Raw genomic sequence first — 14,245 nt, 5'->3', positions numbered from 1 at the left:
AGACCAGTGTTTCTCAACCTTGTCAACTTGAAGATGTCCGGACTTCAACTCCCAGAATTCCCCAGCCAGCATTCGCTGGCTGGGGAATTCTGGGAGTTGAAGTCCGGACATCTTCAAGTTGACAAGGTTGAGAAACACTGTCCTAACCACTGCTGGGGAATTCTGGGAGTTGAAGTCCGGACATCTTCAAGTTGCCAAGGTTGAGAAACACTGTTCTAGACGAAATCTTCGTATTATTCTTTGCTATCAGATTAATGACATTTCCCCCTCAATGGTCCCTTTTCTGATAGCAGAATAGCAGAGCTGGAAGGGACCTTGGAGGTCCTCTAGCCCAACCTCCTACGCCTTGCTCCTCTCTATTCTCTAATAATAATTCTGTCATTATTCTTCTTTATAGCTCGACCCAGATTCACCCAGCCTGCGAAGATGAGGCAACGGGTGATCGCCCGTCCGGTGGGGAGTTCGATTCGACTGAAATGTGTGGCCAGTGGCAATCCCCGGCCGGACATCAGCTGGCTAAAGGACAACAAGCCCCTGACATCACAGGAGATGGGTGAGAACAAGAGGAAGAGGTGGACACTTAATTTGAAGAACCTGAAGCCGGAGGACAGTGGGAAGTACACCTGCCGCGTTTTCAACAGGATGGGTGAAATCAATGCCACCTACAAAGTGGAAGTGATCCGTAAGTGATGACTGACAGTTGGGCATCACAAGTGTTGTGACCTGTTGGCTGCCAGCCCCTCCAGAACCCAAATCAGAGGAGGAGGAGGAGGGGTGGGAATCATCAAGGCAACCCGAGAGCTCTGAGGGGGCATAGGGAGTGGAGTTGGCAGAGAGTGGGGGGGGGAGGGAGAGAGAGGTGGAGCTTGAGCATCCCTCAGATGGAGAGTCAAGAGCCCCCAGGTCTGGAGGTGGCTGATGAGGAAGGGGAGGAACAGCTGAGCTCACTGCCTGATGCACAGATGCACAGAAGGCAGAGAGGAGAGGAGAGCAGTGGAAATCTATGGGCCGGTCCTTGGGACGGAAGAGACACCGCTGCTAGCGAAGCCCCATCCGAGCTCTGGGGATAAAAGGCAGGGGGTGGAGATGAATAGATGTGGCAGAGGAGAGGAGGGCAGTGGAAATCTATGGGCCGGTCCTTGGGACGGAAGAGCCACTGCTGCTAGCGAAGCCCCATCCAAGCTCTGGGGATAAAAGGCAGGGGGCGGAGATGAATAGATGTGGCAGAGGAGAGGAGAGCAGTGGAAATCTATGGGCCGGTCCTTGGGACAGAAGAATCACTGCTGCTAACGGAGCCCCACCCTAGCTCTGGGGATAAAAGGCAGGGGGCGGAGATGAATAGATGTGGCAGAGGAGAGGAGAGCAGTGGAAATCTATGGGCCGGTCCTTGGGATGGAAGAGCCACCGCTGCTGGCAAAGCCCCACCCGAGCTCTGGGGATAAAAGGCAGGAAATGGAGATAAATAGATGTGGCAGAGGAGAGGAGAGTAGTGGAAATCTATGGGCCGGTCCTTGGGATGGAAGAGACATCGCTGCTAGCGAAGCCCCACCCGAGCTCTGGGGATAAAAGGCAGGGGGCGGAGATGAATAGATGTGGCAGAGGAGAGCAGTGGAAATCTATGGGCTGGTCCTTGGGACGGAAGAGACACCGCTGCTAGCGAAGCCCCATCCGAGCTCTGGGGATAAAAGGCAGGGGGCGGAGATGAATAGATGTGGCAGAGGAGAGGAGAGCAGTGGAAATCTATGGGCCGGTCCTTGGGATGGAAGAGACATCGCTGCTAGCGAAGCCCCACCCGAGCTCTGGGGATAAAAGGCAGGGGGCGGAGATGAGTGCAGACACAGAAGTAGATGAGGGCCCAGATTCACCCCCCGTCCTGAGATGAATGATTTGTGCGGCCTGTCGAGAAGAATGAGGGCCATGGGAGGGGGGTGGGGGTCTACGGGAACGGGGGAGGGTCGGAGCATACCGGTTACGACCGGGAGGGGCAGATATGACGGGAGCTGTAGGGCTGGCCATTACCAAGGAAGAAGGACTCGCTACATCACAGCGATTCCTTGTTCCGGCCCTGTTGACTCAACTCAAAGGCCCATTATTCTTTTTTCTTCGATGTAAGCCACCCGAAGTCCTCCGGGATTGGGTGGCTTATAAATTGATTTAATAATAAATGAATAAATGAATAAATGAATGAATGAATGAATGAATGAATGAATTTATCGACAAGTGATAAATCATGATCATAATCATCATAAAATACATTCATCATAAACCATTAGATACAACACTTAGAGATAGTCATATGCTACTAAGTAAGCAATCAACATATATCATACTAGGATACTAAATAAAACAATTAGTATAAAGCGTTAAGACACAAGCAACGAAATTATATTCCTAAGAAGATAAAGAAATAGTTATAAGAAAGAGGAGAAGGGTAATAGTAATACAGCCCTACTAGGCAGTTTCACAGTGTTGTGGGAATCCGTTGTTTTGGCCCGGGGATGCTTCAACAGTCGTAAGTGTGCATAATGAAGAAATGAATCACATTTTTTCATCCCTGTTGTAACTTAGAACAGTCGCTAAACAGATGTTGGTTAAGTCCAAGGCTGCCCGTATTTCCTACTCAAAGACCAACCTCTCCAATCAGATGACGTGAAGCAGCCCATCGACGTTTTCAGCTACATAAAAAAATGTGAATGAAAAGCACATGTGAGCATCCCCGTTGTGAGTGGATGATACAAGACCGTCCCACATCTGGGACTGATAAAGACGCAGCTGTGCGGAGCAGTGAAAACATGTGTTTACATTAAAACCGGGAGCAGGAAACAAGGAAATGAATCAAATCGCAGCTCCGTGTAGGATGTAGCATGTAGCATTTTCCCCTTCATCAGAACCAGGCGGGCATCTGTCACAGCTCTGCTCTTCCCATTTATCTTCCGTTCCCTTCCAGATCCAGAAGGAGAGCATCTTCTGGTTCAAACTCTACAGAAAGGCTGCATAAATTTGCCAGATTTTTTTGCTATTAAGGAGATTTGAAGGCTGATTACCCTTCATGTGTCCAAAGGGATACAGAAGAGATTTATCACCTGATGCGCTGGCTGTTTTGCCTGAGCTGCTGGGAATCTTCGCCTGGTTCACCTGCCGGTTGAGATCTGGTCTTTCCCGGAGTTGATTGTCACCGTTTCCATGTTCATTTTAGCAGTAGCAATAGCAGTTAGACTTATATACCGCTTCATAGGCCTTTCAGCCCTCTCTAAGCGGTTTACAGAGTCAGCATATTGCCCCCAACAACAATCCGGGTCCTCATTTCACCCACCTCGGAAGGATGGAAGGCTGAGTCAACCCTGAGCCGGTGAGATTTGAACCACCGAACTGCAGAACTGTAGTCAGCTGAAGTAGCCTGCAGTGCTGCACCCTAACCACTGCGCCACCTCGGCTCTCTCATTTTGGTGTAGTTGACAAGCTACATCTTATGATCTGTCTTCTTTACTGCAATGGCCCTGAAATCCTTCTTAGTAGATCTCTTCTGGTTTTTATTATATATTTATTATATACGTTATATATTTTATTACATATTTATAATGGAAATATAGAATGACAGAGTTGGAAGGGACCTTGGTGGTCTTCTAGTCCAGCCCCTTGCTTAGGCAGGAAACCTTACACCATGTCAGACAAATGGTTATCCAACCTCTCCTTAAAAACTTCAATTGTTAAGCTCACAATAGGACAGCTGCAAACTGTTACAAACACAATCTCCTTTTGACCATAAGTGGGTATGTGTGTGTGTGTAGAATAGAATACAATACAATACAATACAATAGCAGAGTTGGGAGGGACCCTGGAGGTCTTCTAGTCCAACCCCCTGTCTAGGCAGGAAAACCTATACCGTTTCACACAAATGGCTATCCAACATCTTCTTAAAGACTTCCAGTGTTGGAGCATTCACAACTTCTGGAGGCAACTTCTGTTCCACTGATTCATTGTCCTCACAGTCAGCAAATGTCTCCTTAGTTCTAAGTTGCTTCTCTCCTTGATTAGTTTCCATCCATTGCTTCTTATTATGCCCTCAGGTGCTTTGGAGAATAGTTTGACTCCCTCTTCTTTGGGGCAACCCCTGAGATATTGAAACACTGCTATCATGTCTCCCCTAGGCCTTCTTTTCATTTAACTAGACCTACCCAGTTCCTGCAACTGTTCTTCGTATGTTTTAAGCCTCCAGTCCTCTAATCATCTTTGTTGCTCTTCTCTGCACTCTTTCTACATAGTTTTACATTGTGGTGAGACAATTGATAGGGCTTTCGGTTAGGACAGGTAGAGGAAAAAGGATGCCATGCTAGCAGGAGACTCTATGGTGAGGAAACCGGACTTCCGGTCAGCAGAGGAAGAAGGATGGCACACTAGGAGGAGACTCTATGGTGGGGTAACTGACCTTCCAGTTGGCTGCAGAGTTGAACAGGGGGCTTCCGGTTAGGACCTTTGAGTGTTTAAGGTTGCCGACCCCTGGTTTGCTGGCAGCTCTTAATCAAATTAAAATTTGTATCTATTTCTAGAAAGGACACGATCGAAACCCATTCTCACCGGGACACACCCTGTGAACACGACCGTGGACTATGGGGGAACCACATCCTTCCAGTGCAAGGTGAGGAGTGACGTGAAACCGGTGATCCAGTGGCTGAAGAGGGTCGAGTACGGCACGGAGAGCAGATACAATTCCACCATCGATGTCGGCGGGCAGAAGTTTGTGGTGCTGCCCACTGGGGACGTGTGGTCTCGCCCGGATGGCTCCTACCTAAACAAACTCATGATTGCACGTGCCAAGGAAGAAGATGCTGGCATGTACATCTGCCTAGGGGCAAACACCATGGGCTACAGCTTCCGGAGTGCATTTCTTACCGTCTTACCAGGTGAGATGTTTCTGTCCATCGATTGGCCATTGGGTCTTTCTTTGGGGTGTCAAACTCGATTTATTTGTGGGCCGGATCAGCATTGTAGTGGGCCATTAGTGGAGGGGAGGTGCATGCATGCACAGGAGTCACTGAGTATGCAGGCACTGCTCCCACCATCCTGGTTGCCTCCTGCGTGCATGCGTGGGCCGGGACTGTGCATAAGAGCCGAGGTGGTGCAGTGGTTAAATGCAGCACTGCAGGCTATTTCAGCAGACTGCAGTTCTGCAGTTCGGCTGTTCAAATCTCACCGGCTCAGGGTTGACTCAGCCTTCCATCCTTCCCAGGTGGGTAAAATGTGGACCCGGATTGTTGTTGGGGGCGATATGCTGACTCTGTAAACTGCTTAGAGAAGGCTATAAAAACACTATGGAGTGGTATATAAATCTGTGCTATTGCTCTTCTTTCCTTCCTTCCTTCCTTCCTTCCTTCCTTCCTTCCTTCCTTCCTTCCTTCCTTCCTCCCTCTCTCCCTCCCTCCCTCCCTCCCTTCCTTCCTTCCCTCCTCCCTCCCTTCTTTCCTCCTTCCCTCAGCCTTCCATCCTTCCGAGGTGGGTAAAATGAGGACCCGGATTGTTGTTGGGGGCGATATGCTGACTCTGTAAACCGCTTAGAGAGGGCTGAAAGCCCTATGAAGCAGAATATAAGTCTAACTGCTATTGCTATTGCTATGTGCGTACCTATGAATGCCAGGATTGGGTGGGCCTGGCCGAAGCAACGCAGGCCAGCTCCTTACTGTGTCCCGGATGGCCGTACGGGCTGGATCCAACCACATCGTAGGCCAGATCTGGCCCGCAGGCCTTGAGTTTGACACCCCTGATGTAGTTATTTGTTAAGTTTGCTTTCTTAAGCTCCGGGGCGTTGCCTTGGCGGCTGAGTTTTGAGCTCGCAGTCCAGAATCGCCCGTATCCAAATCAACTTCACTCAAGTCAACATTGGCTAACATTTCCACCCTTGAGGACGGCTAAGGGCACCTAAATTTTCAGCCGGCCACAATTATCCTGGAAAATGCTTCTCGCCCAACCTTGGACTGGGAAAGGGGAAATACTTATTCGTCTCCAGTAGAACAGGAATTGGAAGCTCATCATTGTTGGAGACGAGCAGATCAAGCTAAATCTGGCCCGTCTCGGTATCTACTGGATGGGTGGACACGTTAACTGTTTTGTATGCAAATTTTTATAACCAAGGTTCAAATAGCAATAGCAATAGCAGTTAGACTTATATACCGCTTCATAGGGCTTTCAGCCCTCTCTAAGCGGTTTACAGAGTCAGCATATCGCCCCCACAGTCTGGGTCCTCATTTCACCCACCTCGGGAGGATGGAAGGCTGAGTCAACCTTGAGCCGGTGAGATTAGAACCGCTGAACTGCAGAGAGCAGTCAGCTGAAGTGGCCTGCAGTACTGCACTCTACCCACTGCGCCACCTCGGCTCTCATGAAATCACTGTCTGAAAAGGAAGGCCCTGCTTGTATTTGAAAGACATGCTTTTTTATGATTTATTTCAAGTTGAAATTTGCCGAGATTGTCCTTTAATTGTCTTTGTGTGTCAATCCCATTTTATTCGTTCCAAAGATGAATATTTTTATCCTAGCAGATCTAATTCTAAGATGTGTCCCGCAAGTGTGGCCAATAAAAACAAAAGCATTGCTTTTATTCAAAACCTGGAAAATGCATTCTTTTGGGGTGTTGATTAACGTTGTTGTCTACCCACAACCTTCTACCCCAGTGTTTCTCAACCTTGGCAACTTGAAGATGTCCGGACTTCAACTCCCAGAATTCCCCAGCCAGCGAATGCTGTCTGGGGAATTCTGGGAGTTGAAGTCCGGACATCTTCAAGTTGCCAAGGTTGAGAAACACTGTTCTACCCAGACCAAAATAAGACATTGAGAAGGTTCTAGCAATGGAGTCCTTGGTGCTCTCTGAGCTCATTTCAACCCTGGACTATATTATCAGCCATGATAACCACCAGGGGTCACCAGATGACCAGTTTAAGCCTTATTGGGACTCCTCAGAGGTGGCAGCCAGGCATTATTCTGGGGAGTTCCAACCAGAGTACTAGGAATTGAACTAATCAACCTTCATGCTTTAAGTCAGAGGTCTCCAACCTTGGCAACTTTAAGCCTGGTGGACGTCAACTCCCAGAAATCTGCAAGGCTTAAAGTTGCCATGGTTGGAGACCCCTGCTTTAAGTGACTGTATGCAGTGCATCAGTGCAGGAGTGATCCAGATGGTTGGTGTCAGCATTCCAAATAGCCTCCAAAATTAAACCAGAGTCCGGGGCAAAGTATTTCTCAAAGTTCCAATTTATTAAGAGAGCCATGTTGGCACATCTGGGAAAACTGGAATCTGAAAATTTCCCGGGTTTCCCCACCCAGCTGAAAGTTCAAGATCTTGCCCCCACACCCACAAGTCCATCCCATGGTCCAATCTTCCACTGCCATGCTAGCAGCTTCCACACATCCAATTCCGGTCAGGTGCAGAGACAAAGGATGACCTTGGCTTTCTAGAAAGAATGTTGTTATGGCTACATAGCATCTAACTCCATACAAAAACCCCTTTTCCCATTTCTCCACCATAGGAAATGCGTAGCAGAATAATAGAAAGTGTTTCGGGCCAAAGATCCCAAAGAGAAAATGGCTTCAGGCCTGACAGTTGGATCAATTGTTGGCAAAGGCTTTGAAACGAATGGAATAAGATCTGTCTCTCCACCTCTGATGACCGTTTATAGATGTAAAGACAGTTCTCTCCATACATGGGGGGTGGGCAGAATATAATGGGGACATCTCTGTATCTCTGGGCTCTGATTGCTGAAGGGAAGGAGGCAAATTGCTGGGAGGCAGAAGCAGATTTTCCCCCCCTTGTTTTCCTCCCCAAAAGCTAGGTGCGTCTTATATTTCGGAGCGTCTTATACTCTGAAAAATACAATAATTCAGAGAAGTGGAGACCAAACCCAGCTCACTATTCTGACATTTCCTGGCCTGCTTCTAATTCCTCTTCTCTCTCTTTTTTTTTTGTTCTTTCTGTCACGCAGACCCCAAGTCCCCGAGTCAACCGATGGCTCCTTCTTCTGCCAGCAATCTACCATGGCCGGTCATCATCGGGATCCCAGCTGGGGCTGTCTTCATCTTTGGGACGATTGTCCTCTGGCTTTGCCAAACCAAGAAGAAGCCATGTTCTCCTCCACCTGCAACTCCAGGACACAGGACGCAGCCCCGAGACCGGGTTTGCACCGCCCAGGTCTCCGATAAAGACTGCTTGTCCTCCATAAACTATGAGGAATATGTAGCTCAGCAGCAACACTTGCTGACCCAAGGGCCCGTCCTGGCGTCCAGCGCGGCTTCCAAAATGTACCCAAAGATTTATACAGACATCCACACTCACACCCACTCGCACGTGGAAGGCAAGGTACACCAACACCAGCACATCCATTATCCGTGTTAAAAGATTTGAGAACGTTGCGACACGGAAGTCTGATTCGCTTTGGATCAGTGGAAATGGCCGGGGTGTGGGGCAAAATAACGCAACACAACAGAACACGGTGTCTTGTTCAAGGGTGTGTTGTTACTGTGACCAGGAGCAATGAAGGAATTCCCAAAATGGCAAAGGCCTTTCCTTTTAGGAGCCCACTTTATCTTGGAGGAAAGCTGCTTCAGATGCCTACAAGGTCAGAAGATGACTCAACCCAACCCCATTCTCCTTCAAAGCAAGCAGCACAATGCCAAAGTGCCAACATCCCAAAGGGAAACATTTGAGTGGCCTTACCAAGAAGATGGATGGATGGATGAGCGTGTGGGGGCTCTGTGTGTGTGTGTGTGTGTGTGTTTGTGCGCGCGCTTCAAAGTTGTGAAGCCAAGAAAGGCTGCCTTATAATTAGCAATAGCCAAACTCCTCAATCTCTAGAAAGCTTCCTGAAAAACCATGGAAACCTTCCCTTGACCCCACACCCTCCCAAAACTCATTTTTATATTTATATTTAATTATGATCAAGCTGAATTGATAAATGATGAACTGGAACTGCTGACTTTTTTTTTTAGAATTTAGGGGCCGGGTGGCCTTCAGGGATATGGGGGGTATTGATAAAAACCAAGATGGAGCCCTTCAATGGGGATGGATGTTGGTCTCCAAGGTGGCGCAGTGGTTAAATGTAGCACTGCAGGCTACTGCTAGATCAGCAGGTCAGCGGTTCAAATCCCACCGGCTCAGGGTTGACTCAGCCTTCCATCCTTCCAAGGTGGGTAAAATTAGGACCCAGATTGTTGGGGGCAATATGCTGACTCTCTGTAAACCGCTTAGAGAGGCCTGAAAGGCCTATGAAGCGATATATAAGTCTACTGCTATTGCTCCTGCTTGAGGTCCCCATGTCAATGAAGGCCACCATCTGTGTTCCCACACCAGCCTAATATTTTCACTTCCCTGAGGTGTAAACCCTCCTCGTCCGATTTTCATGGACTACGGCAGAGAGCCCTCTTTGTGACAACACACATAAGCTGAAGTGTCTCGAAACTAACGGAATTTCTTCTGTTTCTCAGGAACAAACTCATTTGTGTAATACGACTTTGCAGGTCGAGAGAGAGAAAGAGAGAGAGATGAGGGGAAGAAGATCCATCTTGCTAATTTATGCACTTCATTTCCGAGGGGGAGAAACAGGCAAAATGTGACCGTATTAAAATGGAGTCAAGGCAGATTCAGTTTTTTTTAAAAAAGAAAGGAGAAAAAAAAAGAACATAAACTTAAAAAAAAATCTATATAGAGTTTAAGGGGAAATCGTGTATATTTAATTTATTTTGTAAAATGTATATTTCTTCCAAAGTAAGCATTTTTATCCCTGTCTTTCGACTGTGGTTTATTTTACCCCAGATTTCTGTGAACGGCGGGCTCTAAAATACGAGGAAAATAATTTTAATAGCATCTTTAACGTCTTCGGTTTGCAGCCGATGATGTTAGCATCCTTCAAGGGGTAAACCATCTGGTGACATTTGGATCAGTGGTGGGTTCCGGATCCCCTTGCAACCAGTATGTTGCGGCGTGGCCGGGCATCCACCTCGGGCATGCGCGCTGCACACGCATGCACACACCACCCCCCTGCGATGCCACAGCTGCTTGGCAAGGTCACGCAGGAACCATACGTTGTGCTTGCGTGGCCCCTTTCCCTCAAAAAGAAGTAAGGAGCGTGGGCAGGCGGGTGGGCCCAACGAAACACCATTCCAGTACGGTGGTCGCTGCTCCCAGCTGCCACCAGTATACCCGTACTGGGCCGTACCACCCGGAACCCACCACCGATTTGAATGCCAGCTCTGCCCTTTTTATATTTGCAGTGGAGGTGGGTTTCTACCGGTTCGTACCAGTTTAGGCGAACCGATAGTGGTAATTTGGCCTGGGCCACAGAACCGGCAGAGACCCAGGCTGGCCACGCCCTGAACTGGTTTCCCGGTCTCTGCTGACATTGCCGGCATGTTTTATAGTAGTTTTTCATGTTCTTCGCGCATCCGCAGAACAACTTACAGTGAGCGGAAGTGAAGCATGCGTGAAGCAAATGGGTATCAATGCTGGTAGAAACCCACCCACCTGATTATTGTGATACAAGTGCACCAAGGGAGGGCTTAATGTCATGTCACAACGCATGGTTTATCCTTCTGAAGTCACCAGAATTACAAATGGGCGCCTCTAGGCTATTGCTCATCATTTTCCAGGCACTCTTCTTGGTGCAACAAAAGTTGACCTGGTGGTTGTTTTGTTCCAAGAAGCCGTGGTTTGTCTTCTACTGTCATCAACAAATAAGCAGGGCTCCGTCCCTGAAACGAGAGGGACTTTTAAATGAAATAGCCCTACGCTGGCAAACGGCAGAACCAAATATGTATGAAGATTTCAATGCCAAGGTAATAACTGATGCCAAAGGATTTCACTAGTGAGATTTCAGCTCTTCAATGTTTCGCACTGAAGAATGTCAAGTGAAGACGAATGCTAGGAATTCACCTTGATCAAGATGAAGAAAGCTATCCTTGTCTTCCATTCTTTTTCATCCCTGGAGTCCCAAAGGTGCTTTTTTCAAGAGGCAACTGGGCTTTCTTGGAAGACGTTTCGCTTCTCATCCAAGAGGCTTCTTCAGCTTTGACTGGACGGTGGTGGGGAATGGAAGGATTTACATCCCTCGCAGGCAGCTGGTCATCTGCCTCCTTTTTGAAGGAAGCAACCTCCAAGTGCTTCAAGGACCCTCTAAATGGATGCAAATGACCAGTTGTTTGCAAGGAGTAGCAATCCTTCCATTCCTCACCATCCGTTAAGAGCTGAAGAAGCTTCTTGGATGAGAAGCTAAACGTCTTCGAAGAAAAAACAAGGAAATCCAGTTGCCTCTTGAAAAAGCACCTTTGGGACAATCAGGACCTGGATCATGGATAATCATTACAGACTTTCATCGGTGGAGGTTTTCAAGAAGAGACTGGACAGCCACTTGTCTCAAATTGTGTAGGGTCTCCTACCTTAAGCACGGGGCTGGTCTAGAAGACCTCCCAGGTCCCTTCAAGGTCCCTAATGTTTCATGTTCATGACTGTAGACACAATGTTTTTCAGAATCTACTCCTACTTTGATGGAGAAACCTAAATTTTATGGCGTATGAGGAATACAACATCCATTAGATTAAATGCCGCTGTGCTATAGAATTCCTACCTGATAAGATATTCAGGGAGCCAAAAATGCCATCCCATTCTCACCTTTGTCCAAGTAGCACTTCAATTGCCTTTTCAGAAGAATTTTATTGCTGGGGAAATATGATTTCCTCCAGATGGCATTTCAGTTTGGGGTAAGCTTTTAAGCGGTTTTCTGAGAGTCCTTTACAATCCTAGTGCTGGAGGACTTTATTCCAGTTCAGAAGAGCAGGCAGTGGATGATAGGGGTTATGATCAAAGTATTTTGCATATATGCCTCCTGAAAACCTTTTAGGCTGTTAGGGTTGACAATTTAAAGTTCATATGGGACAAAGCACAATTTTTCTTGCTCTTAATCACTGCGTTGGTTTAGAAAGCGCCAAAACATGGAAGAACAGAGGTGCATCCAGATGTTCATAGCAAGATCAGAGAAATAAGGATGAATGAGCATTACATTGTTAGCTGTTCACAGCAACCCACTAAAAGTAATGAAAGTAACAACTATGCAATTTTTGTTAACGTGTACGGAACCATGATGAAGGTGTGATTGGTTGATGGAACAATAAATAAATTTATTCACACGCTGCCTTATCAAGTCTTTATGCCTTTCAAAGTGATCACCCGAGTTAACGGTGATTTAGAATTGGTCTTTTATGAATTATCGGCAGGCAATCATTGATGGAAATTTTTCTTAGCTCTCAGAATGGTCTAAATTAAAACCTTAGTCCAATAACACTAACCAAGTAAGTTGAATAAAAATCCAGTCTTTCTGCTTTGAAAGGGAGAAACTTGATTGAAAGATGGTTGGAGAACTTGGCAAGATTTTGAGAAGGAAGGAAGAAAGGAAGGAAAGAAGGAGGAAAGAAGAAGAAGAAACATACATTTATGTTTCTATAAACTTATCAACCTTTTCCCTCTCTATACAAATGGATAAAATAACCCCTCAATTTAATCTTAATCTTGGTGTCATTGCTTAATTTCCGGGCTGCAAAGATTAAACTGGCCACTGGGTGGCAGGAGCCTGCACATAAACTTCTTATCTCTCTCTCGCCATCTTGTGCTCATTTAGATTTTTGCAGCTTGGTCAAGGATGCCCTCTACTGGACCTACCGAAGAAATATAGGCTTGGTTATTGTTTCCCCTGGTTAAATAGTTGTATCTTGATTAACACAATCTATTTTTAGTCCATGGTTCAAACTATTGTTCAAATCACGAAAATGGTTAAGTTTATCAGTCAACCAGGTTTAAGCATATTGTGGGAACACAGCCTGTAAATATTTTGGTGTGCCAGTTTTTATTTTCATGTATCTTCTCTTATTCAGAATTGAGCATCTCTAAGAGGAGAAGTGTCCCTGAACACTTTGATTGGCTGTTCTGTTTTAATAATTCCACACTACCTTAATTCCAGCAAGGTTTGCATAAAAGGAGATTCCTTTTAGGTGACAACCTTCAAAATAGAGAGTCAAAATCTCAGTGGCCACCAAGGAGGCCTGTTCTTCAGAGCTTATAATTTAGCTCAGTGGTTCCCAAACTTGGCAACTTTAAGACTTGCTCTGCTGGCTGGAGAATTCTGGGAGTTGAAGTCCACAAGTCTTAAAGTTGCCAAGTTTGGGAACCACTGATTTAGCTGATGGGTGGCAGAAAATATTGCTAAATTTACTCTGAGGACAAATGTCATCCTTCCAGTTTGCTTGGAGTGTGGTAGCCTGCATTGTCAATCAGACATAGCCCCATAATTCTAAGCAACACAACAAGTGAATTTATCATTGGTTTTGTAGGTGTTGGGTGCTCCATTCTTATTTCTGAGCGACCAGGGAAGGCATTTCATTGAATTAAGCTGAAATGCAGGATTAGAACTGATCTTCTCTTCATGCATAGATTGGCTCCAGAGATGACAAGAATGTCTACACAGCTGACCAAGAATTCTATCCTTCCTTTTGGGGCATAATTGTATAATTGGTCTGGCCCATTGCTCACCAGAAGTGACAAAACAAGACAGCAACTGTGCCATCATTTATTTAAACTGTTTTTACAGACCCAGAAAAGGGCTAAACGTTGGTGGCATCTGTAATGGAGGTAAGAACTTGAGCTTCAGCTGAGCTACCAGCTCAGCTGTAGGACCCGGATTGTTGTTGGGGGCAATATGCTGACTCTGTAAACCGCTTAGAGAGGGCTGAAAGCCCTATGAAGCGGTATATAAGTCTAACTGCTATTGCTAAGTCTAACTGCTACAAAAGTAGCATTAGAGAGAAATCAAACTTCAGTCATAAATTCCTCGTTAATAGGGCCTGGATTGTAAAAATGAACTTAGTGTCTACGCCTGAGTGTCTCTTAAGTTTGTTTTGACAATCTTGTATTTGAGGTGAGAGCTTTATTGAAGAATCGAAAATTAAAATAAAATGCGAAGTAACTGAATCGTGCCATTTATTAAAGACCTAACAGAAAACCAGAAGGAATGGAAATACGGAGAAAAAAGATGGCATTGGTTTACGTATGCAGTTTATGCCATTATTAAAATGTTATTGGGGAACCATTTAAAATTGGGATCAGGAAGTTCTCAGGGGAAGGGTGGTTGAAAAAGTCAAAATGGCAGCTACAACTTCACAATGGATTTCCTACCACTGTTTTACATCCCACAAGTGATCGTATGTGGTCAAACGGAGT

General features: G+C 46.3%; 1 protein-coding gene across 1 annotated transcript in view; it reads left to right on the top strand.

Annotated features, from left to right (window-relative positions):
- The window catches only part of FGFRL1 (fibroblast growth factor receptor like 1), an 86,740-nt gene extending 74,585 nt beyond the window's left edge, over window positions 1-12,155 (top strand). The window contains exons 3-5 of the mRNA XM_087726559.1: window positions 398-682; window positions 4,548-4,901; window positions 7,971-12,155. Coding sequence (XP_087582685.1) covers window positions 398-682; window positions 4,548-4,901; window positions 7,971-8,380 — 1,049 coding nt within the window. The 3' untranslated portion in view covers window positions 8,381-12,155. The remainder of the gene's footprint in view (window positions 1-397; window positions 683-4,547; window positions 4,902-7,970) is intronic.
- The last annotated feature ends 2,090 nt before the right edge of the window (window positions 12,156-14,245 follow it).

This window comes from Thamnophis sirtalis, unplaced genomic scaffold, assembly GCF_051295495.1.
Source record: "Thamnophis sirtalis isolate CommonGarterSnake01/CBP01778 unplaced genomic scaffold, rThaSir2_p1.2 scaffold_12, whole genome shotgun sequence".
Taxonomy (NCBI): domain Eukaryota; kingdom Metazoa; phylum Chordata; class Lepidosauria; order Squamata; family Natricidae; genus Thamnophis; species Thamnophis sirtalis.
This window is presented reverse-complemented; position numbering and strand designations above follow the sequence as displayed.